At 46.8% G+C, this 22,920-nt stretch overlaps 8 protein-coding genes across 11 annotated transcripts; 5 read left to right on the forward strand and 3 right to left on the reverse strand.

Annotated features, from left to right (window-relative positions):
- Positions 1-47: 47 nt before the first annotated feature.
- Positions 48-1,118, forward strand: BDBG_01707 (6,7-dimethyl-8-ribityllumazine synthase; the record flags this gene model as incomplete). The annotated part of the gene is made up of 3 exons (XM_002626990.1): positions 48-93; positions 236-401; positions 650-1,118. 3 exons carry the CDS (start codon positions 48-50, stop codon positions 1,116-1,118), a joined length of 681 nt encoding a protein of 226 aa, XP_002627036.1.
- Positions 1,119-1,207: 89 nt separating this feature from the next.
- BDBG_01708 (20S proteasome subunit alpha 7) lies at positions 1,208-3,908 on the reverse strand. Its single transcript, XM_002626991.2, has 5 exons — positions 2,664-3,908; positions 2,518-2,583; positions 2,250-2,408; positions 1,825-2,151; positions 1,208-1,720 (listed from the first exon to the last, which is right to left on the reverse strand). The coding sequence occupies exons 1-5, from the start codon at positions 2,664-2,666 to the stop codon at positions 1,382-1,384; spliced, it is 894 nt and encodes a 297-aa protein (XP_002627037.1). The 5' UTR covers positions 2,667-3,908; the 3' UTR covers positions 1,208-1,381.
- Positions 2,967-7,454, forward strand: BDBG_01709. Of its 4 annotated transcripts, XM_031720449.1 has the most exons (5): positions 2,992-3,396; positions 3,456-3,530; positions 3,599-4,759; positions 4,888-7,317; positions 7,403-7,454. In XM_031720449.1, the coding sequence occupies exons 3-4, from the start codon at positions 4,661-4,663 to the stop codon at positions 5,884-5,886; spliced, it is 1,098 nt and encodes a 365-aa protein (XP_031576645.1). In that variant the 5' UTR covers positions 2,992-3,396; positions 3,456-3,530; positions 3,599-4,660; the 3' UTR covers positions 5,887-7,317; positions 7,403-7,454. The 4 variants fall into 4 exon arrangements, with proteins under 4 accessions (XP_031576646.1, XP_031576645.1, XP_031576647.1 ...); XM_031720450.1 differs by lacking the exon at positions 7,403-7,454 and having other exon boundaries at positions 2,967-3,530; positions 4,888-7,186; XM_031720451.1 differs by lacking the exon at positions 7,403-7,454 and having other exon boundaries at positions 2,992-3,339; positions 3,445-4,759; positions 4,888-7,178.
- Positions 7,455-11,767: 4,313 nt separating this feature from the next.
- On the forward strand, positions 11,768-15,669 carry BDBG_01712 (isocitrate dehydrogenase [NAD] subunit 1, mitochondrial). The gene is made up of 5 exons (XM_002626995.2): positions 11,768-12,015; positions 12,148-12,214; positions 12,279-12,353; positions 12,471-13,374; positions 13,516-15,669. Exons 1-5 carry the CDS (start codon positions 11,983-11,985, stop codon positions 13,601-13,603), a joined length of 1,167 nt encoding a protein of 388 aa, XP_002627041.1. The 5' UTR covers positions 11,768-11,982; the 3' UTR covers positions 13,604-15,669.
- On the reverse strand, positions 14,269-17,647 carry BDBG_01713 (methyltransferase). The gene is made up of 2 exons (XM_002626996.2): positions 17,037-17,647; positions 14,269-16,958 (listed from the first exon to the last, which is right to left on the reverse strand). Exons 1-2 carry the CDS (start codon positions 17,057-17,059, stop codon positions 16,124-16,126), a joined length of 858 nt encoding a protein of 285 aa, XP_002627042.1. The 5' UTR covers positions 17,060-17,647; the 3' UTR covers positions 14,269-16,123.
- BDBG_01714 (DUF396 doamin protein) lies at positions 17,214-18,972 on the forward strand. The gene is made up of 2 exons (XM_002626997.2): positions 17,214-17,623; positions 17,696-18,972. The coding sequence occupies exons 1-2, from the start codon at positions 17,242-17,244 to the stop codon at positions 18,346-18,348; spliced, it is 1,035 nt and encodes a 344-aa protein (XP_002627043.2). The 5' UTR covers positions 17,214-17,241; the 3' UTR covers positions 18,349-18,972.
- A 1,099-nt stretch (positions 18,973-20,071) lies between these two features.
- BDBG_01716 (allergen Asp F4-like protein) lies at positions 20,072-22,894 on the forward strand. Its single transcript, XM_031720453.1, has one exon. The coding sequence runs from the start codon at positions 21,102-21,104 to the stop codon at positions 22,344-22,346; it is 1,245 nt and encodes a 414-aa protein (XP_031576649.1). The 5' UTR covers positions 20,072-21,101; the 3' UTR covers positions 22,347-22,894.
- BDBG_01715 (uncharacterized protein) lies at positions 20,107-20,614 on the reverse strand (the record flags this gene model as incomplete). The annotated part of the gene is made up of 2 exons (XM_031720452.1): positions 20,333-20,614; positions 20,107-20,225 (listed from the first exon to the last, which is right to left on the reverse strand). Exons 1-2 carry the CDS (start codon positions 20,559-20,561, stop codon positions 20,107-20,109), a joined length of 348 nt encoding a protein of 115 aa, XP_031576648.1. The 5' UTR covers positions 20,562-20,614.
- Positions 22,895-22,920: the final 26 nt, after the last annotated feature.

Below are 22,920 nucleotides of genomic sequence, written 5' to 3' on the forward strand. Positions count from 1 at the left end.
CAGCCTATATCCAATTCCAATTCCAATTATAATTCCAATTCTAAAAAATGTCCACCGCCCTCAAAGGTCCCGGCACCGCCGAAGTACACGACGGTAAATCCACCACCACCCCACCCCACCCCACCACACATCGATATGATTAGAACCCCCATCTCCCTCCCTCCCCCGGGCCCTGATCACCTCCCCTTCTACACCCAACATACCGCTGATACTAACGTAAACAAAACAAATATAGGCTCAAACCTCCGCATCGCCATTGTCCACGCCCGGTGGAACGACAGGATCATCCATTCGCTGGTAGATGGAGCGAAGAAGGCGTTGTTGGCGGCGGGGGTTGCGGAGGGGAATATCGTGACGCAGAGTGTGCCGGGGAGCTGGGAGTTGCCGGTTGCTGTTGAAACGTGTGTTTTCCCCCCTGTTTCCCATTTTTTCCATTATTTTATTATATTATCTTATGTTATGTTATGCTATATGTTGGGTGATTTGATTGTCAAGCATGCTTGGATCATATTGATATCATTTTGAATAATGGATGGGTTTCACATTGGATATATATATATATATATATATACCCAACGAATCCCCATCTCGTTTGCGTATTCCAATTCCCATATATTACAACTACTGATATCCGATATAACGAAAACAGTATCTACACCGGCTCCGTCCTCCAAGCCACCAAGGCCGCAACGCCCTGTCGAATCCCCGGCACCGCAACCGCCGACACCCTCTCCGCCACCGCACCCCCGCCAACCCGCACATCCATCGACACCCCCACCTCGTCCTCCCCCGTCCAAACACCCGCATCGACATCAGCATCCTCACAAGCCCCCTTCGACGCCCTGATCGCCATCGGCGTCCTGATAAAAGGCGAAACAATGCACTTCGAATACATCGCCGATGCCGTCTCGAACGGCCTCATGCGCCTGCAGATAGAGAAGAGCGTGCCGGTTATCTTTGGGCTGTTGACGGTGCTTACGGAGGAGCAAGGGCTGGTCAGGGCTGGGTTGGCCGATGGGAAGGGGAGTGCGGCGCATAATCATGGGGAGGATTGGGGGCGGGCGGCGGTTGAGCTTGGGGTGAAGAGGAGGGGGTGGGCGGAGGGGAGGTTTTTGTAGGGAATTGAAAAGGGAACGGACGGAGGGTTGGTTTGTACGTTAAAATTTATCTGGAATTGTTTTTGTATCAATTTGTTTTGTCATATGAGGGAAAAGACAATCGAAAGATTTATTTTTTTATTTTATTTATTTATTTTTTTATATCTAGAGGATCTTATAAGAAAGTAGAGCGCAGCGCACAACCATGAAAAAAGAGCTCAACTTTGCAGACAAAATATTTCTTGGATTAACACGACATTAAAGAGAACCAAACCCAAAATCCACTACTCCTCCATCTTATCGCCCTCACCCTCCCCTTGCTTCTCCTCTTCCTCGTCCTCATCCTCTCCCTCCATAGCCTTCTTAGCATCCCGAATAGCCTCTTCAAGCAACTCCTTCGGCACCTCCTCATGGCGGCCCTTCGTTGGCCCATCCGCAGCACTAATCCACGTCATCTCCAGCTCAAAGTCTTTATCCTTGCTATCCTCATGCGCAACATATATGATACGGGCGGCCTCCTTGACACCTTCTAGTAGTGTGAAGTTACCTGAGGCCAGGTCAAGTTTCTCTAGCTCAGCTTTGGCAGCTTGGCGCCCCTTGCCTGTTGCGGCGCCGTAGTAGCCCTGGTTTTTGTTCACGTCTGCTGTCAGAAATGATTCTCTATAAACGGAATGGAGAAGGAGGGTTGATTAAGCAACAAAGTAAGAGGGCTATGAAAGCTACACACCCAGTAAAGCCCACTCGGCTCAATCATATACAACCCTGGCCCACCAGCCTTGGAATTCGCAACCTTCCCACCAGCGCCAGACTTGGGGCCGGATCCCACCTGTCCGTCCACGGGGAGCTCCAGCTCCGAATCCCAGCCACCAATGATAGAGGTGACACCAAACGGCCGCACGCTGGAGTATAAGGTATATGCTTGTGCATAACCGCCTAATCTGCTAGCGAGGACATGTGTGGCAATGGGGCCTTTGTATGTAAATCTCCAATCGTCGGCTTCGTCTCTGGCTCTGGATACGAAATGCCGGCCGTCGGGGAGGAGGCCTGAGGATACCTATATTCCCACACAGAATGCGTTAGCCACTAGCGGTGAGGTATATCCGGGGCCACAGAGTAGAAAAAAAAAAGTGTATAACGAGGAAGAGGACTGACAATTCCAATATGTCTATCGACGGTAAATATGCGCTTATTAGCGCCGGGTTTGAGGAGTTTGGACGTTATGATCTTCTCAACGGCCAGAACAACGCCATCTTTGCATCTAATTCCTATGGATGTGCCGCCGTTCTCTACTGCTTTCACTGCGTATTCGACCTGTTATGATGTTTGCAATTCAAGCATTTTCCACCCCGTCAGAATAGCTGCTTTGTTTGCGTTATTGCGTGATGGAGGGTTCATTGGCGGACGAAAGAGGGCGAGGTACCTGGAAATTCCTGCCATCGGGAGAGAAGATAGAGTTCGAAAGATCGTAGCCGGTGCCTATGGACGTCTGGTGAGGTGGGGCGAATTAGTTGCTGGTTTCTTGAAGCTCGTGTATTAGGTAGGGTGGAAGGTGTTGGGAAAGCATACCATATCTGGAGCTGTGGTCTGCGACTAATGATGGGAGGAGAGGGATTCGGGAGGTGTAGTGGGATAGGAGGAACAGTTGTGAGGGAGATAACAGGGTGGGATGCAGCAGTAAGAGAAGGAATGTCTCAAGAGCCCAGGTCTAAGCAATGATATCGGCTTCAAGGTCTTGTATCTTGTATATCTGCGCTCTTTCGCTCGGAGCTGGAGGTTGAGCTCACGCGTCACGGGATTGCTGCCTCTGGGTCATGTGATGTGGCTGATTAAGCACGGTATTTCGATCCAGTTCTAATATCAGATCGATCAGATCAAGATCCATGACAATTCATGATGCTCGAGGAGAAATCCCTATTGTTGGAGCTAACCAAAGATCCTAGTGAGAGCGATAGTTACCCTGATTCAAATCCAATCGGCAGCCGGTTCTAGATTGTTGTATCAAGCCTACGTTTACAGCATCCTCCCTTTACCAGGATACGACGAGTTGGACTGCCACCATTCACACATTTTCATGAAGATGCGAGATTCCACCAGACAAGTCTAACAGTATGCTCTCGATACCATAAATATGTCAAAGCGATTTCGCCCTCCATGGATACTATCGAATTCCCTTTCGAGGGACCAGTGACTAGGGCGGGTGCTGGTCATTTCAACCAAAGTTGCAGCAGTCTCAATCAAGAGCGTATGTTTTCTACAGGTTTTCCCAGGAGAGTAACTATTCCAGGAGGGGGATTATTGCGTGAGTCAGCAGATTATCTTGAAGTCTTGCTGAAGCTGAGTGTTGAAGAATCTGGGAAGAAGTTTCAAGTCTCGAGTCGGAGCAAAGGAAAAGGGAACAGGAGAGGAAGAAAAAAAAAGATTGCGTTATGATTAGTTAGTTATCATCATGGCCTTTCTCTCGACAACAACCACGCCCATCTGCTGAACTAAACGCCGTCTAGTTGAGCATCCCCTTCCAAGACCCGGACATTGCAGCGCAGGCAAAGCGAGGCCATAAGGCACTAGAAGGGTATTATTAAATCCATACGGGTTTTCGCACTCGCACTGTCGGCAAGCTACTCTTAACGGAGTAATCTGTCAAGGTGGTTGAAAGTGTGCACAATCCTCGGCTTTCCTGTGGCCAATTTATCAATAACTATCTCTTGGCCCGGCTGGCAGTGGGTATTGCCGGGGGGGATTAATAGAGAAATATACAGAGTAAATCGGAGTTCTTCCTTGAGACCTTATGGGACGGAGATAGAGGGAGAGAAGGACATAGGGTTCATATATGTATATTTTATATATGTATTTATATATATATATATATATATAACACACAGTTCCAAGTTCCTGGCAGGATAAATATAGGTAACCTTTTTGAAGTCAGAGTCGCATCCAATAAACTCGCTGCCCAACCACGTCACCTAGCAGCGCCACCGTTGAATCTTGCAGCATTTTCTTCAATTTCCATCTGCCCCTCATTTGTTATTTCTCAGATGTTTGTTGTTGACTTCTCTCAACCTCAACCTTCAACCACACCTCTATTTTATTCGTTCTTCAAAATCACCACATCTAATCCTGACATTATCCCTCGCTTTCTATTCCATTTTTCTCTTGATATCTCAGCTGCCTAGCCCGGACCCTCTGGACTGGACTTCCCTGGATTGTCGTCTGAACGCCCTCCTCTCCTGGATTCTGGCCGCCACAATCTCTCTCTAACCGCTGGACATCAAGGACTCGGTGGAATCCCGCCAGTTTAGATATAACTACGATAATTAGCTAGCTTAGGTGTTATCATAGTCTCAAAAAGAAACAAGATACAAGATACAAGATACAGATTTCTACTTCGCTACCAGTCATCTTCTCTATCTCCATCCTTCCATCCCTCCATATTCCATCCCTTCCGCCCCCCTCTTGAAAAAGAAGGGAGAGAAATCGTTTTTTCTCATCTCTTAGATACCTCCCCTTTATTTACTCTGGAAGAACAAAAGAACAAAAGGGGCACCTCAGGCAGAATAGAAACTATGTCTTCTTCAGTGCTTCATCACTGTACTTACTGCGGTCACGATTCCGAGATCTCAAATTCCCTGGCTGCCTTCGCTGAAAACCCCTACTGCCGTCAGGTAATCTTTTTCACCTCTTCTTACAATGTCTTTCTTCTCATTTTCATTTTCCTTCTTTCTTTCCTCGAGAAGCCAGATACTCCCTAATCCGCCCCCCTTTCCCCCCCCACTAACTTGTTTCCCTGCAGTGTGGCCTATCCGCTGCGGAGGGCGATTCCAAAATGCAAGACGACCTAGCCATCCTCTTTGCCCGGCAGATGAGTGTGGCGGGTATCTCCAACCCAAATCAAAACACCGCAAGCCCTCCTCAATCAATGGTACCTGCAGTTATACCCCCGACCCCTGATATGTCCCCCTCACCCCCTTCTACCCCCTCCACCTCCATCCCCCGCCCAATAGCCTACAGCATATCTCAGCACTACCATCACTCCGCCCACCAGCTCCCCGGCACGGGTGCATGGTCAACGACGCTTTCCGCCACCCTGCACGCGATGCAGCAGGCAGGAATCTCAGCAGAAGAAATGCTATTCCAACACAACGTGGACCCAACCGCCCTCTTCCCATCTCAGCTGACCCTCTTCACGCAAGCAGACGTGGACCAGAAGTCGCGCCTGATCGAACTATGGCAGATTTCACGGCCGAGTGCTGGCAAAGGGAGTCAGATGTCAACTTCGTCCCTGCCGTCTAACATGCACTTTTCTTCCCAGGACGCCATGGCCACCGACGTGGATAGTATGGATCGAGATACGCGGAGTGCAACCGGAGTCGATCACAACCAACATGAACACGCAGAACCATACGTTATGTCTGGCTACGAGGCCCTCGCACAGCGCGAATATAACGCATCAGCCGCCAGGGATGCGTGCGAACAGGCGTTCGCGGTGGCATCGCAATTTTCTGTTGCTGGTGCTGCTGCCGGTGCTGCTGCCGGTACTGCTGCTGCTGGGACACCGGCACTCTCGTCGTACAAACCGGCCGTTGACCCGGTGTACAAAGGGCATGATTGGTGGGGTCATCACGACCAGCAAGGTCAGCAGCAGGGACACGGACAAGGTGTGTCAGAGGCAGAGTTGCTACTGCAGCCGATGGAGAATCAGTACGGCGCGTTCGAGCAGCGGAGTAATACCATGTATATGGGTTGTGGGATTAGGCGGGCGCATTGGCTGGATGAGCAGGAGATGCTATAGCTAGTTGTTTAGTTATCTAATTAGGTAAGTTGGTTAGTTAGGTAGATAATGTCTCCTCTCTTCTGAATATAGTGTTTATTTTGCTGATCGAAAGGGACTTGAGGTTTGATTGAAAAGAAATTAGTTAGGGCTTTTTGCTTCTTTGGGACATAAACGGCGTTTGAAACACTCCCCTCCCCCCTTTTTTCTCTCAAATTGTCTCAAGTTCGATCCTCCACACGGGTTATAGGGACAATTTTGAATTGCAGATTGATTGCTTGTGTTTAGGACGCAATTTTTATCGCTCTAGTCGCGGTGATTGGTTTCAGTTCTTTTTTCCTTTGTTCGCAGGATATCCCAATATTGCCTTACAATCGATGCTCAGCTTCAATTTACTATTGTCTTCCAATCCGTTCATTACAACCCCTTAACATACACTTTACTTTATTTCCTTAACTGTTTTCCCCTAATTCATCCTTATTGTTTCCCCCTTTTCGTTATTATATTTTCCCCTTTTATTTGCTCCTTTTCTACTGTCCCGGCTCATACCAATGCCAAAGACGCTTTTACTTCCAACATATAGATAGGATCATTCCATTTCCTCGCTCTATCTCTCTCGCTCTTTCTCTCTTTCTATCATATTTCCAATATGAAACTCGGGGAACTAGAATGATAAAAATGGGAAAAACTTAAATTTCACGAAGGAAGTGTGGATCAAATCTCCTATCTCCAATCTATCACTCCGTTCATCTCATCTCATATTAGAAGAATACGACATCAAGCCCTCCAAATTTCAATGAAGAACTTGATTTTTACGCCCTAGGAACCGGATAGATAGTTCTGCAGCACAAAATAAAGACTCAACCAAAACACCCCAGTCAGGTCTTTGATATTATTTCCACTGACATGTTCATTCAAATCTCTGTTTTTCAATTTATTTGACCGAAGGATTTTAATGTCGTCCGTCGCGCGAATCTCATAAGTGCTGCATCATTTTGTGCGCATACAGGAACCACAAAGCAATATGTTTTCCAAAAAAGTGGTGTTCGTTCATTAATCAAAATATGCGGAAATAAAAGACAGCATTTCTAGAAGGTCCAAATCTCATTCAATCCTCTATCCGGTCCGTTATTCGTTCCTATGATTGAATTTCACATAGTACCAAAAAACCGCGCGGCTAAATATGCCAGGGGGCAGCAAGCCGCGTCTTGGCACCATTTATTAACATCTATGGTTGATGACGTCGTTGGTGGTTGAAGGCGAGGATTATTATGATTATTACTAGATCTCAAGTAGTATAGAGTATATCATTGAGAAAATTCTTCATTACTCTTAATTTGAAATCTAGTATGGTTCTGATTCTTTGACATCTCTCTCAACTAGACTGTTCAGAGAAAAATCATCAAAATCTGATTAAATCTGAGTGAATATAAAGACATTCTTTTATACACCGTAAGTTATAACTTAACTACTAGAACTTATTTAATGCTCTGTCTGTTAACCACACCCCACCGCTCTCCCCTTACGCTGAGTAAAGCATGTATCTATCTCACCAGGAGACCCAATCGACAAAGAGAAACAATTTAAAGTGGAATGGTATAGGCACCAGCATACTGGCAATCCTTCGCAACCTGTGGTTCGAGGTTCTCTACGCAATTCCACTTCCCATCATTCCCGTCCAGATAAACACGATCACCAACCGACCAATCGGCTAGGAATCGACACGCTCAATCGCGAGAGTGAAGTGGCCAATTCTAGTGAATCAATCGGCGAATTTGAGAAGAATATTCGCTGTCCGGCCCACAGGAGGCATGCTGGTCCGGTGTAGAGTTCGAGGGCCTATACGTATATATGTAGTACATGTACATCTGCATGAGACGATCAGTACGCAAGGCACTCTTCTCAGAAGGTAAGAAAGAGGCTTTTTGTGCTAAGAAATGCAATATATGCACTCACCAGATCATGTTGCAATGCACACCCGTTTAAGCTTCCCACCGGGCATGGAGTCATCGAGGGTAAAGCTCATTGAGTTATCCAAGGCGTTATCGGCCTTGAGGTTAGTTACTGGGAATTTGGCCATCGCCCTTATGAGTTTTCAGCTACAAGCCCCCCAGAATCGAGCATAGAGAAAGCAGCAGCTGAATAGACCTTCGATCTTCGCTGCTGAATAGAACGCGACTTAGTTCCATCCCCAAGTCGAATGGGAATTGCGTCTTAGAGTGGTCGGCCCGGTCTCATAATTATACTTATTTTAACTCTTCTCCATAGTAAGGAGACAAGGGATCTGGTTCTGTTTCTCCTCAGCTATTGCAGACCATTGCGGTTGGTTAGTTAGCAGTTAATGAAATAATAATCAGTAAATCGAAAAAAGAATGAGGTCCGCGCGGTTATACAGCCTTGAAAAGTTGAGAGTGAAGGTTGAGCTAACCATTGAAAAGAAATACTCGTCTTGAAAAGGGTCGATGCAATTGTTACCTGACCCATGCCTTCAGTCAGAGCAGAACATGAGACTAAAGAAATGAGTTCGCGATCTCTTAATCTTATTGAGGGAGGTTGCTAAGTAAATAACCGACCCCCAGAGCTAGGCAATATAATAAATATGCCCGATGCACGAATATGCAACCTGCGTTGACAAAGAAGCGGACGCTCGAACTGAAGGGTAAATAAACTATTATTATATATTAAGCAATAAATATCCAGTCATCCCATATGTTAAATTGTCTCTCCGTCACGCTTATGAAGAAGGGGCCGGATATGGATGCTGCTAGAAATTGATTCAAGGTACAGATTAGACGTTAAGATGATTTAATGAAGGGTGCTCAGACAGCCAGGACATGGTGAACTGGCCAGATTTCAGCTTCGCATCTCCCTTTCCATCTCAATTCGGGATATAATAGAAGAGTAATATACTTCTTTGACAATTTAGTTGAGCTACTTTATCTACAACTTCGACCAAATCGGCACCGCCATTTTACCCGAGGCAAGGAAAAGGAATGATTCATGTCTCAAGCAATACATTATTACAATCATATACACATACATACATTCGTTATCCCAAGAAAAGAATACCTCTGGTACGCACAGGAAGCACATAAACAAAAGCCAAAAAGGGCAGCTTACTTTCAGAGGGATAGACATATGTACATGGCCCGGGATTCTTAGTCGGCGGACATTTGGTCCCTAATAATAACAATGTATATGTGACTAATGATCGTTGCTGGTCAGATTTCCAATGTGCAAACGCAAGAAAATGGGCGTGAGACAACCACCTGGAGGAACGGGTTGAGTTGGGGAGGCTTGCGAAAACAGGTCAAACTTGAGCCTGGGTCATTCAGATTGGAAAGGGCTGGTGGAACAGAATGAAACGAAAAGTAGACTAACACTAAAACAAAGACAAGCAGAATAGACAGAAGTTGGCCACGTGAATCAGTATGTGGGTATGGGGAATTGGCGTTCAAAGCATAGAGCATAAAGCATAAAGCATATCAAGCGTTCGTGAAAAAGGTGCCACGATCGAGTTCGGGAGCTGATTATAAAAGGGGAGGGTGCTCTCAAGGGGAAGGCCAGGGTAACCGAAGATAGAGAAAACAGGGTTTAGGTTGTTTTTTTGTTTTTGTTTTGTTTTGTTGTTGTTCGGTTCCGTTCTCAACGTTGGCAGATAGTGTTCAGGCGTGAGAAGAAGGTGGTATTTTCGTGGGTGTGTCGGATCCGTATCGGTTATTCTGTTTTCTATTTTAGGTTGATATTCCCTTTTCGTATTCCTTTCATGGACGATCCTTTGTTGACATTTATCTCCATGAAGAAAAAAATAAGAACAGAAATATCATCGGAAACCACCTCGGACTTTATTGATGTCGACACCCCTGTGGAAGTCTCACTGAACTGGACATTCCCATCCCCTTGTGTTGGCTAAAAGAGAGCAAAGTCGGTTGAAACGCGTACCCTCCCATACAAGAAATCAACCGTAAATTAATAGCCACGAGTCGCGGAAACAGTAGACAAAATAACCAAATACGTAAACCAACCCCCATTCGACATCCCGAGTCTGGAGTTCCGTACGAAGTCGGTAATCGAAAAGATTGACGGGCCGCAGAGGAGAGGAATATTGACATCGTGAAAAGAATAACGTGCAAGTAAATCGGGACATCCTACGCTTTGTAGCACCGGGTTACAAGGCGAAAAACATGAAGGACCCCGAGGCCTGGAGCTCCAGGTCGACTGCCGCGCAGTCCATAGCTGTTGTGGGTTGAAGGCCACTAACAACCTTGACCGGGGCGAGTACACCAACGTTTCGCGACGACTGTTACTATGTCAATAAGGGCCCACCGTCATGGATTCTACAGTGCAACGAATATGTTATAGGTTAGGAGAGAGTGGACATACATTCGCCCTCGTTGGGTTTCTCAACAGCAGGCTGTGGCTCGGGTGCTGGAATGGCAACTGCCCACACGGAGGCGGTCATGAGGGTGAGGAATACAACGAGGAACTTCATGTTTGCTTTTGTAGTTTGGGTAAAAGGCTGGATGGGTTGTAAAAGGGAAAAGAAGCTGTAGCAAGAGGGAGCTGCGGTATATTGAAGGTTGCTAATGTTGCTAATATTGTTGAAATTGATCGAATCGGTTGTTGTGCATGAGAATAGAAGAAACGAAAATGAGAAGATGCAGGGAGTGGTGTTTTATAGACAAAAGATGGTCAGGAGAGAAAGCAGACTTGGGACCCACCCATAATAGAGGGTTATTTCAGGGCCCTGTCTTGTGCCTAGTAGTACGTTGAAATAAAGAAAGTAAAAAATAAGGAGAAAGAACAGACGAACACATGGGCGCTAGAAGACGAATTGCGATAACCTCCAATAGCTTATTGCGAGAAAGACAAATTCACTTGGGCTTTGTGCCTAGGGTCAAACCCCTGGTGTAAACTCATGACCATATGGTACTCGACAAGAGAGTTCAGAAAGATTCTCCAGTCTCCAGGAGAATGAAAGGGATGAAACGAAAGATAATCTCCAGATTTGCCCCAGGCTGGGGATGTTTCTTCCCAAGGTTCTGAGAACGGCGGCCATGTGTTTCTGCTCCGCGTTCAGCATGGCAACACGGACCACACGCCATGCAGGAGACGCAGAAGGAGATGCAGCAGGAGACGCAGCAGGATGCAGGGACCATCCCCCGTGCCATGCAAGGGTTGGAGACAGACGTTTTTGTGTTTCAATAAACACAGAAGGGTGGAGAATATCCAAAGGAGTTCAGGTGTTATTCAAGTTCCGGATTAGGCGTTCAATAAGTAGAGTTTCAACCTTAAACGTTAAGCTAAATAAAACTAAGGGCAGTTAAGATGTTTGACATGGTCGCTCATGCTAAGAGGCGTAGAGGAAACATGGGTTAATGGTTTACAGTGATGAAGAGGGCATGGAGTAGTGGCATCAGCGTGTATCATGGCAGCCCCACCAGTGGTCACCATACGGAGTATAGTTAGGTATCTAAGATGTGTGATACCAGAGGTGGTTGTTGTCGCAGAAGCTCAGTTCCACCCACAATATACTGTGCTGTTCACACGCTGCGTACAACAAGACGTTTAAGCAAAAGCAAAAATGAGAGAAGAAGAGAAAAGGCAGGCTATCAGGACTATCATGGCGGCCTGATTCAAAATGATACACGCAGAGTAGCGTGGCAACCCGTTGGGTTCTTCATGCTGGACGATACGGATGTCCGTCACTGCTAGGCCATAACTGTAAAATAAGGAAGAACCGAGTATATACGTAGTGCAGCACTAGACCAGCCATACTGGGTATCTGCCCATGGCTGGTGTGTGACTGACTACTGTCGCAGTAATAATATTAATAGGTCGTGATTGATGTGTCGTTGATGAATGATGAAGTGAAGAAATTCGCTAGTAAAAAAAGGAGGCGCTTTGAGGCTGAACGTTAACTAACCCCCACGTGGGGTGGGACTTATCTAACAGCTGACTAAGCTGTGTGGTTGAGCCGCAGGCGCCGGAAAAAGAAAAAAACTCCAAAACATCAAACATCAAACCTCATCCTCACCACCTGAAGTTCACACAACCAGCTTCTCCTGTTCCCTCAATTGCCTCTACTTCCACCCAATTCCATTAATTGAGTTCACCATGTTCTCCCTGAGAACTGCGCAACCAGCGCAGGTGTGTAATTTCTCCCCTCCCTAATTCAATTCAATGCAATCCAATTCAACTCTGTTTCATTCACCTCTTATCCTGATAACTGCCCCTCACCCACTCAGCTCCCATACTAACCTTTTATTTTGCCGTTCAAAGTCTCTTTTCCGCACTGTCGCAAAAACCTCCTCCACATCTCTCCCTCGATCTGCAATTGCTGCTAGATGTATGTGGAATTCTTACTCCAAACCTAAAACCCCCCGCGAGTAACACTAACATCATTCGCGCAGCATTCGCTACCATCCAGTCGAACATCTTCAAGCCTACCAAATATGGTGGCAAATACACAGTCACACTGATCCCAGGTATTTAAGCCTATCTCCCCTCCTTGTCCATTTGCGGAAACCTGACGATCCTGAAGGACATTGCGAATCTTAACTAGACCGCGCTTATTTTCTAACCTAACTGCTTTTGAACTCCAGGTGACGGCATTGGCGCGGAAGTAGCGGAATCGGTGAAGACAATCTTCAAGGCTGATAACGTACCAATTGAGTGGGAGCAGGTCGATGTTAGCGGTGTAGATGCTGGAAATAAACATTCGGAAGATCTGTTCAAGGAATCCATTGCCTCGCTGAGAAGGAACAAGCTTGGTCTCAAGGGTATCCTTCACACACCAGTTGAGCGATCAGGCCATCAATCATTCAACGTCGCCCTGCGCCAGGAACTAGATATCTATGCGTCTATTGTTTTGATTAAGAACATCCCCGGTTACAAGACCAGACACGACAATGTCGACCTGTGCATTATCCGTGAAAACACTGAGGGTGAATACTCCGGCCTTGAGCACCAGTCTGTTAGTGGTGTCGTCGAATCCCTCAAGATCATTACCCGTGCCAAGTCTGAACGAATTGCCAAATTTGCGTTTAGCTTTGCTCTCGCCAACAACCGCAAGAAGGTCACCTGCATCCACAAAGCCAACATCATGAAACTCGCCGATGGCCTTTTCCGCTCCACATTCCACAAAGTTGCTGAGAGCTATCCAACCCTGGAAACCAATGACATGATTGTGGATAACGCATCTATGCAAGCAGTTGCTCGTCCTCAGCAGTTTGACGTCATGGTCATGCCTAACCTTTACGGAGGCATCCTCTCCAACGTTGGAGCTGCTCTCGTCGGTGGGCCAGGGATCGTACCTGGCTGCAATATGGGTCGCGAAGTGGCTGTGTTTGAACCAGGATGTCGACACGTTGGACTCGATATTAAGGGCAAGGACCAAGCTAACCCCACAGCTCTGATTCTCTCTGGTTCCATGCTCTTACGACACTTGGGTCTTGATGAGCACGCCAACAGAATCTCCAAGGCAGTTTATGACGTGATCGGAGAAGGGTAAGTCCAGCAATAAAAAAACACCCTGTTTATATACTTTTTTACAAGACCATCAGACGCCCCCAATTAAACTACCCCTGCTTAAGCCGATAATGTTTTGGTCTCTCCACCTTTTACTAACGCACTATTTTACAAAACCAGTGTCACCCGCACACGCGATATGGGTGGCCAAGCCTCCACTCACGAATTCACCCGTGCCGTCCTCGATAAGATGGAAGCAGCGCTTTAAACAGCGTAACTCAGCAAAACCGCACGTCCACTAAACCAAATGTATCTGTACTTATCCCTTCCTCCCCAACAGACCCCAACCCCCAGAGCAAATCGAACAAGGAAAAAAAAAACAAAAAGAAAAAAGAAATCCCTAGATAGACAATCGCAAAGGTTGGGATAACAACTGTGAGAAGGCCGAACCAACACCTAACCCATCTTAAAAGGTCCACGCTTCCACTCGCCAATATGCCCGAGAGGCTTGAAATCCGAGAACGATTTGCTTTTATCCCTCGTTTCTTTCTCCTTTTGTTAAAATCTTCAAACCCAAAATTTCACCTGGTCGTTTTCTGCTTTGGCTTGCCTTGTCTTGCATAGCGATTAGACATTTACCTTCCTCCCCACCCTTTCCCCTCCCCTCCCCTTCCCCAGGAACCCACCTCCCTTCCCAATATCTCTGCAATTGATGTATCAATCGTAAGAGAAACAGGACTGGGGAGGTGGAACTGGGGACTAGACCCAAAAAAAACTCAAAATCGACTCAAACAACCAAAGACCCTATTCATTTTCTCCATGTTCCTTGATTGATTCCTTTCCCCTTTATCAGTCTGCCCCCTTATCCCAAGTTAGCTTTCACGCAAAAACGTAACGCAATGTATAACTGTACATGTACGTCAGCACGACTTTTGCCCTCCTGCCTGCATTATGTTTTCATTTTCTTCATGCTTCATTGATTTATTTTCAGTCCCCGATCATGCTTGTCCATAGAAATTTCATCTATATCACTGTTAACTGTACATGAGAACCATATTTTCCTCTACATTGTTTTTTCTTTCTCTTATCTTTATCACCTTAGAGTTCTTGGTTATTTTTTCTCTTTGTATGAATTACAGAACCACGTACAAGAAAATGCAATTAAAGTATCCGTTCATTTTCTATTTCTCATATTTATTAACACGAGTTTTTGTCAGTGTAGCTATTTTGCGTGGAAATTTCCGTGGTGCTTCATTTCTACGTGCAATCTCTTCATCGTTCCTCTTTCACTTATCAAAATCTATTCAGTAAATAATGCGCATCTAAGCATGCACTCGTATGCAGGTACACGTCCAGACTTCTAGCAGCACATAGCCAACCAGAATGTCACCACCATAAAAATAGAAGCATAAATCATATGAACAAAGGCAGCGGACCCTACTACCAAATAATGAATCCAAACAGGTCCCTTCTCAGAAACGCCTATATTCCTTGGCATTCGTGTTTCCAGCAGAGTTTTCCCCCTTCCTTTATTTGCAAGAAACATGAAGACAAAAGCCTTAAAAAAATATTAATTCTTTTGCAATGGAAAAAGACTTTCGCCACGCTTTTTATACTCCCAGCTAGGCACGAGGCGGCTATGTAACATTCGCCCTGGATAACGCCCATCGAACCGCTGACCCTTACTTTGGTTTATTCAGATCCTATTCCGGATAGGACATAAATAGGTCGAAGGTTTAAAATGCTTCTCGGACTTTTTTAAGAGCCAGAGGCTCGGGAGCCGCAAGCGTGGAGGCGCTCAATCAGTTTATGGCTATGGGGCGAAGGTGGTCGGGGACGGAAAATTCAATGGTTCGTAGACGAGGCTCAAGAGAAAGGGGACAAAAACATGATAAGCAAAACGTGGAAAACGGTGTAGGAGGAATTTACCAGTCCATTCCATCCATCCCATCAGATTCTTTGGCTGATTGAGATTGGTCATCGCATAGCGTGTAGAATTTAATGAAATAGGACATATATATTGGCTATAGGTTTTGTTTTAGTTTTCCTTGTTTTTTGATTCGTATTTATTTTGCCTTTCATTATTCTCTAGCGTGTTGAGAAGTTAATTGATTCGCTATTTGGTTGCCGTAGCCCTCTCCCTGCTTGCTTTTTATTTCATTTTGTCTTGGTGTATTAAGTTTGGTTTTGGGCTGATCTCTTGAAAGATGTCTATCTCAACGCTGCGGGCATCGGGATCTCTCCCTCTATCCACGATGGCGAATAGATAGGAAAAAAATGTACCATGTGTTTTGAGAGATATAAACAGAGTCGAAACTCGTATCTTATGATAATTCTTTGTTTTCCTTAGGGGCGCGCCGTGGTGGAGTGCCATATACAGTTCGGAGAGTGGTTGGGGAGGGAATTACAACCCAAAAAGCCTTTAAATATTGGTTCGCAGCGGAAGAGTCGTAATGCCCAGGCTTTAGAGATAATGATAATCAGGTCGTTTTTGATAGAGCCTTTTGGTCATGCTGGGGTCGATAAAGGCCCAATCCATTTCGCAGCTAACCAGCAGGTGGCCGCCTCTGTACTTGGGGGAAATGAGATTTCGAGGTATGCGTGAGGCATTTTTCCCCAACATCGCATCGTTCGTTTCCGGGGTGATCGGCCAAAGGACGTGATAGGAGGAGGTTGTTACATGGAGGCCGGTCAGTCTCCATGTAGCCGTAGAAGCCACAATATAGGACCGTTTGAGCTGAGGGGACGTAATATATTTATATATAAAAAGAATTTCAAGGATAAGAGATCAAAAGGCAATACGTCTCTTTCGGCCAGTATACTTCGAATTCGGTTTGACGATCTTGCCCTTGCGTTCCATCTGCTCCTTTTTCCTCATAATCCAAGCTTTGGACCCTTTGACCTGTGCTGGGTTTACACCTCTTCTTCCCTGAGACTGAGCAGCCATGGCCTTCTTCCTCGCATCCAGAACATCAACATCATCCATGCCTTCCACGACACCGGTAATGTCGCCTTGCAGACCACCTCCACCAACAGTAAGCACAAGGTAGAGCTTGCTGTTCTTCGTCCCAGGGTCGTCTTCAAGAATACCAGCACCGAACCCAGCCTTCATGGCCGCCCCGCTAATCATGCTCCTCTGCGCATCGTTTTTAGGGTAAAACTGGCACACAGCGCGCGCACCCCGACGCAAACTCGCATATAGCCCATCAAAGAATCTTCGTAGCCGACCTTCCGGACTAACGTCACTAGATTCAGCATTACACAGCCACTGAATGGCACTGATGCTCACGGCTGCGTCAAATGTACCCGCACGGAACGGGATACCCTGCCCTATGTCCGCTAGAAAGAGGTCGCCCTCTACATCTCTCTGAAGCGCAATGTCTAGCATTGAGGGGGAGATATCCATACCAACCCAGGTGTGGGGACCGCCTTCGGACGGCGGGACGGCGGAGAGGATTTCGCCTGATAAGCCGGAGCCACAGCCAATGTCGAGGATTAGAGAGGGGGATTTGAGATCGAGGAGTTCGAGGGCACGGTGGGTCATGTCTGATTGAATGTTGCGGATTCGAGAAGAGGTGGTGTATTTGCGGGATTCGGAGTCATTGTAGAAGAGATCTGGGGGTCTATTTTTCAATGTAAGTGTTAGGGATTATGGTGAAATACGATTTAGATTTCTAGGTATCGGGGTTTTGTAGGCATACAGAGTGTCTTCGGGACGAGACATTGTGTGAAATTTGAATTTTTCGAGCACTCGTCGTATTTTGGATATTCCGGCGAACAAATGGACAATAGTATTATTTCCCGTCTCTTTTCCGCTTCTTCGTATTAATATGTAGTTACCCTTTTTCTTCTATCAGGTCCGTAAATAGCTGCAGTAACTGAGATATATCCAGGATGTGAAGTGGTATGAGCGGTTTGTGGGATTGGAATAGCGCAGAAAGAAAAATTCAGTGTGGGAATTTAAGAAAATTGACTTGGTCGTTGCCTTTTTCCTCTTTGGGACAGACTTCATCGTCATCATATTTACATAAATATTTGGCTACAAAGACCAGACCGACCCAACGAACAGATATTTTTTACGTTTATTGCTCTGCAGAACAGCGTCGATTCCAACACAAACAACGGAATGACACTTCATTCGTGTATACCTTGATTTCGCGCACATCTATCTCCTCCCCCTACAGCAAACACAATATACCATATCCTCCCGCCGCAGCCATGTGGATTCTGCCCTTGGTCGGGTACCTGGGTTTAATCGTCGGATTCGCATTCCTAACCCTCGCCATAGGTAAAAAAAGAAAATAATAAACCTCCCACATCTATACAAAGACATGTAATAAACTAATAAATACTCGCCCAGCCTCCGGCCTCTATTACCTCTCTGAGCTTGTCGAAGAACACACCGTGCTCGCGCGCCGCCTCCTATCCCGCCTGATATACTTCATAATAGCCCTCCATGTCCTCCTCTGCCTGGTTGACCAGCTGCCCTTCACCCTCTGCGCGCTCAGCGTAATCTCCCACTTAATCTACGCGGCCAATCTGCGCCGCTTCCCCATCGTTAAGCTCACAGACCCCATCTTCATCACCTCCTGCCTTCTCGTCGGCCTCAACCACTGGCTCTGGTTCCGCTACTTCTCAGACCCAATATCAGCCCAGCCGTCCAGGTCCATGCCCTGGTCAAAAGATGCGGGCAGCAATACCCGACAGTCATATTACTACGGCGCGGTGACAGATCTTCCGTCGTTTACAGAGGTAGCGTCTTACTTCGGGCTGTGCGTTTGGCTAGTACCATTTGCGCTGTTTGTGAGCCTGAGCGCGGGTGAGAATGTGCTGCCGAGCATGGGCTCTGAGTATGCGACTGGGGCCACGGCGGCGTCGTCGCTGGCTGATCGGAATGCGAAACTAAAGAACAAGGGCATGGCCAAGGCATTGGTCGATGGTGTGCGGGAATGGATGGGGGATACGGGCGAGCTTATGGGGTTTTGGAGGGGGGAGAAGACGAGGAGGTTTTAATGGACCTGCTTGTTCCTTGGTTTTATTTATTCATTACCACCTCTCTGATTTTCGCGGGCGAGTTAAATTGTGGTCGATTCCTCTTTTACTGAAATGGCGAGCGTATAAACCATTTTAATGCATCTACTACCTCCGAAATTCCTTTTGCTCTTTCCTTGACGACTGATTTGAATGTTTATGACGTGTTTGAACTGCGCTGCATGGGGACTCACACTGTATATATATTGTATTATCGACGTAAATGCACCAAAACTAATTACTTAATAATTGTGTTGAAGAAGTGGTGTTTTAAGAGGAGGAAAGGAGGAAAGTTTACGGGTTATCATCGTTATGGTGTGCTGCGCACACAAAGTCCACTTGCCTTGGTTGTGGGACACTTCCCGGTAGCCAACCGAAATACCACATTATTAATTGATTAGACTCAAGAGACTGCTACCAAGGACCATTTAGAACGGGTCCATCCAGAAATCTGGCATCACAACTTCGTAGCGAAGGTTTCTTTTCGTGCCTGAGTCCCATTTCCTTAGCAGCGATTTTCTCTGGAATGCCCCCTCATATTGTCCGGCATCTATGTAGTTATGTAACTTGCTTTTGCTCCTCGTCGGGATGACATATCCGTATATGCAGAATCATACGGACTATTCGGATAGCAGAACATCAAATGCGGGGCCGTAGATTAGACAGCGTCGCCTCGAGAAGCATAATCAAGGCAGAAGAGAGTCGAGATAGCACAGACCAGTGAGTAGTTGCATGTACTGTACCTTCTGTCCCGGCTATCCGTTCCTAGCTATGGTGCACGTCTCCGCTTGGATTGGATTGAGTTCCCTGGTAGCGACGTCTCTCGAAAAAGTCAAACTGACATACGAGAGTGCCGATGCCTTTGTATAAACAGGTTCCCTCTGCGAATACCTAAGCACAGCTTGTGTTGGTGGAAATAGTATGCTGGAGAGAAAACATGTACGTAAGATAGAAAACGGGCGACTGCATGAGATTAGGAACAGTCGACGCTTCATGTTTCGATTCAGCCAATATCAACCGGACTGCTGACCGTCTGGCTGTCTGACTATCACTACCCGCTGAGAATTCACCCTCATTGCTTTACCATATCTGGAGCTGTGTTACACACCGGGCGGAATGTATGTATATACCACAGGAATCGTGCATCCTTTCGGCACCGAAAAAGTATGCAGGGCATGCCGATTCACGGATTTGAAGTCCTGTCAAGTGCAATTGATCAACTTTAATGAGAATATATCCGAGGATCTGCCGTCCATGCTGTCCGTCCGTTCCCAAAGATGCGCTCCCCAAGCCATAGCGAGTAGTAGTACTCTGCGTAGGCAGGGGACATTAGGTAGGATAGATATATCAGTTCAGATATACTCCGTATGCGGAGTATAAAACAGTGGACAAGACGACGGCCCCACAGCGTGCTTGGATCTACACAGGGAAAAGGGACACTGACAGGCAGATCCGTGGACTGTGGACCGTGGGATATACGAACCATTCCAAATAATAATAATAACCTCTGCTCTGGGTATTGCCATATTGATGAATCTCGCAGAAAAACTTAAGCAAATCTTCAGGAAAAACTTTAGAAAATCTCGTAGGCAAGTTTAACCCCCTGACATGAGCAAGCCCTAGCCCTAGTCCTAGCCCTAACTCACTCTCGCCCTTTTCAGCCGCAGAAACCTCAACATCCTTAAATCTTCTTCGCCTGTTGGTTTGCTAATAACTTGCTGCTGGTGATATTTTAATAACTCACGATGATTTATGATTTATATGATCCTTCTCAACATCAGCAGGGATGGACAACTTGTCTGGCCCAACGCCTTGTCGTGTTTCAGCCGGTTGCAGCCAATGGGCTCGGCGGTTGGTTCCTAGTCATCTTTTAGGCCCTGCCAGTGCCTGTTCGCCACGTCCGTCTTGAAAAAATTAAAATAAAATAAAATAAAATTATGACTATTGGTGTCTTTGTGAGCTATACCTTGTTCCTTTCCCGCGCCAGGGTCTGTCTCTTTTCTCCGATCCGCTCTTTGTGTGGGTTTAATATCAAATCCGTAATCAAAGTGTCGGCGCCCAGTCTGCAACCAATCTCCCTCCCTCCCCTCCCAGTCTGTCACAACGGTACGGTACCTGGCAGGCTTCACGGGGAATCGCTTCCTTCGTTTTGCCGCTCCTTTGTTTAAATAACTCCCGGCACAAACACCGGGCATTCCGTGTTCATCTGGGCTCTACACCGGTATAACCCGGTGAATGACAAAAAAATAAAAAAATTCGCCGTGTTGCAGAACAATAATGAGGCGGGGGGTTTTTCTTGGTCCTCTTGATCTACATTTTTTCTTTTTTCTTCTTCATCTCTTTTTGATAACGCCAAAACTCATCGCGCTTTGACTGCGATTGGGATTGTCCCTAATCCCAGACTCCAATGGCACGCCAGCGGTGACTTTTCTTAGCCCCAACTTCCAAGTGGTTGGCAAATGCCCCCACAGGCCCGCGCGATGATGTTCTAGCCAATTGGACATTTTCTGCTCTGTCCTGTCCGTGGTTAACCTTCAATGAAGACCCGCCATGAACCCTTGGCTAGAAGCCTTCTGTCTGCCATGCTTCGCATAGCATAGCGAGGGAGAGTTAACAGCCGTTTTATACCCAGATTACTGAACCGTGGCTGCAGCACACGTCACCCACTCGCCGCGTCAGGTACCGGTTGTTGCCCACCAATAGTACCGCCCCTGTTCCTGAATTTTCGGGCCATAATGGCGAGGTTCCAGGCTTCAAGGGCGATTTCACCACACCCCCTCAGTGCCCTCCCCCGGGGGGCGAGAATTGATAGTTGGACCGGTCCCAAGGCCAGCAATCAATCACTTTTCCGTTTATGTCTCCCAGATCTGGGTACTTCCGGTTGCTGCAATCTACCTGGCACCCGTGTCTTGGGGATGTTCAGAGGCGGGAAGCCACTTCCTGGGCGTAACGCCAGGCCCTGGCGCTTGCTCAACCAGGATCTCCGGGGCGTATATAAAGACCCTTGCATTCCCACTGGCGATGGCTTTTCGTCAATTTATCCCTTTTATCCGTCCCTTCCTTTGCGTACAGCAGACCAACCACACTCCTTATATTTTCCACCACTTCTGGTCTCTGCACGATATCAAAAAGATAGAAAAAATCCACACTCGCTTTCTGACGCCGGCGTTCAAATAACATATATACATATACATATATCCAACTACATACTCATCCTTCCTTTCGTCGCAAGCATGCAACTGAAAACCGTCATCGCTCTCCTTGGAGCTCTTGCTCCCCTCAGCCTGGCCCAGCCCCATGGCCACCACCACCGTCACATCTCCAAGAGACTTGAATGGACCACCGTCGTATCCGACATCTTCACCACCGCCGGCTTCGGTGGCCGCGCCGCCGCCAACACTGGGAGCATCGACACCTACTCAGGCAACGTCGGCAACCCCTGGGGCAGCAACATCATCGAGGTCTCCGAAAGCGACGCCTCCAGTTACAAATACGTAGCACAAATCAAGGGCCAGAACACAGAGCCATGGACTGTCGTCTTCTGGAACAAAATGGGCCCAACCGGCAAGCTTGATGGCCACTACGGCAACAGCGCCCTTACCTTCACCCTGAACGCGGGCGAGACCAAGTATGTCGCCTTCGACGAGAACACCCAAGGCAGCTTTGGCGCCTACCCTGGCGACAGTCTGCCCAAGAACAACTATGGCGCATACGCGTGCACGTGGGGTGAATTCGACTTTGGTAGCACACCCAACAAGGGCTGGTCTGGATTTGACGTTTCCGCCATCCAGGCACAGCTGTCCAATATGCCAGTGCAAGGCATGAAGATGTGCGAGGTTGGCGGTGTTTGCTCGACTGTCACTGGAGCTGGAGGATTCGATAATGCCTACGCGGCCAAGGACCATGCCATTGGTGGCATTGGGGGCAACCTACCTCCTGGCCCTGTCCGCCTTGAGGTTATCATCGCCTACCAGGGATAAAATAAAGAACTGGGGAGGGAGTCCACTTTAGAATATCCTGGTTGATATATGCAATACCCGAGTCATTCTTTTGACTATTATTGACCATTATACTTTCATTCTTTCAATGTATATATTTTTTTATCTTATCACTCTTTTTTTGACTATGAACAGAGGCGTCTGCGGTGGGAAACCCGTTTTTCTGTCCATACATATATAGGAAACGGGTTAAAAGGCGTTTAGATATGCGTCTCGAAAAATATTTCACAAATCCATTCGCTTACTTCCTGTTCAGTCAAAAAAAATAAAAGGAAGGAAAGAGATGATCAACTACATCCCTCTCCCCCCTTTTTTGTTTTTAGGTATCAAATAATAATTAACCGGTCACCTACCTGCCTGTCAACTAGGAAAATGGTGCATGTCCAACATGGATGCATGCCACCGTCTTCCGAGTTCTGCCCCTGCATATCCGGGTAAGCTCCCTTTCCGATCCATGGATCCCTCATGGCATGGGGTGGAAAACTTTCGTGTATGCTCGACGGCGATTGTAGCACACTTACGTAGCGTAGTATTTACATTTAAATTATTAATAATA

This window comes from Blastomyces gilchristii (assembly GCF_000003855.2).
Source record: "Blastomyces gilchristii SLH14081 genomic scaffold supercont1.3, whole genome shotgun sequence".
Taxonomy (NCBI): domain Eukaryota; kingdom Fungi; phylum Ascomycota; class Eurotiomycetes; order Onygenales; family Ajellomycetaceae; genus Blastomyces; species Blastomyces gilchristii.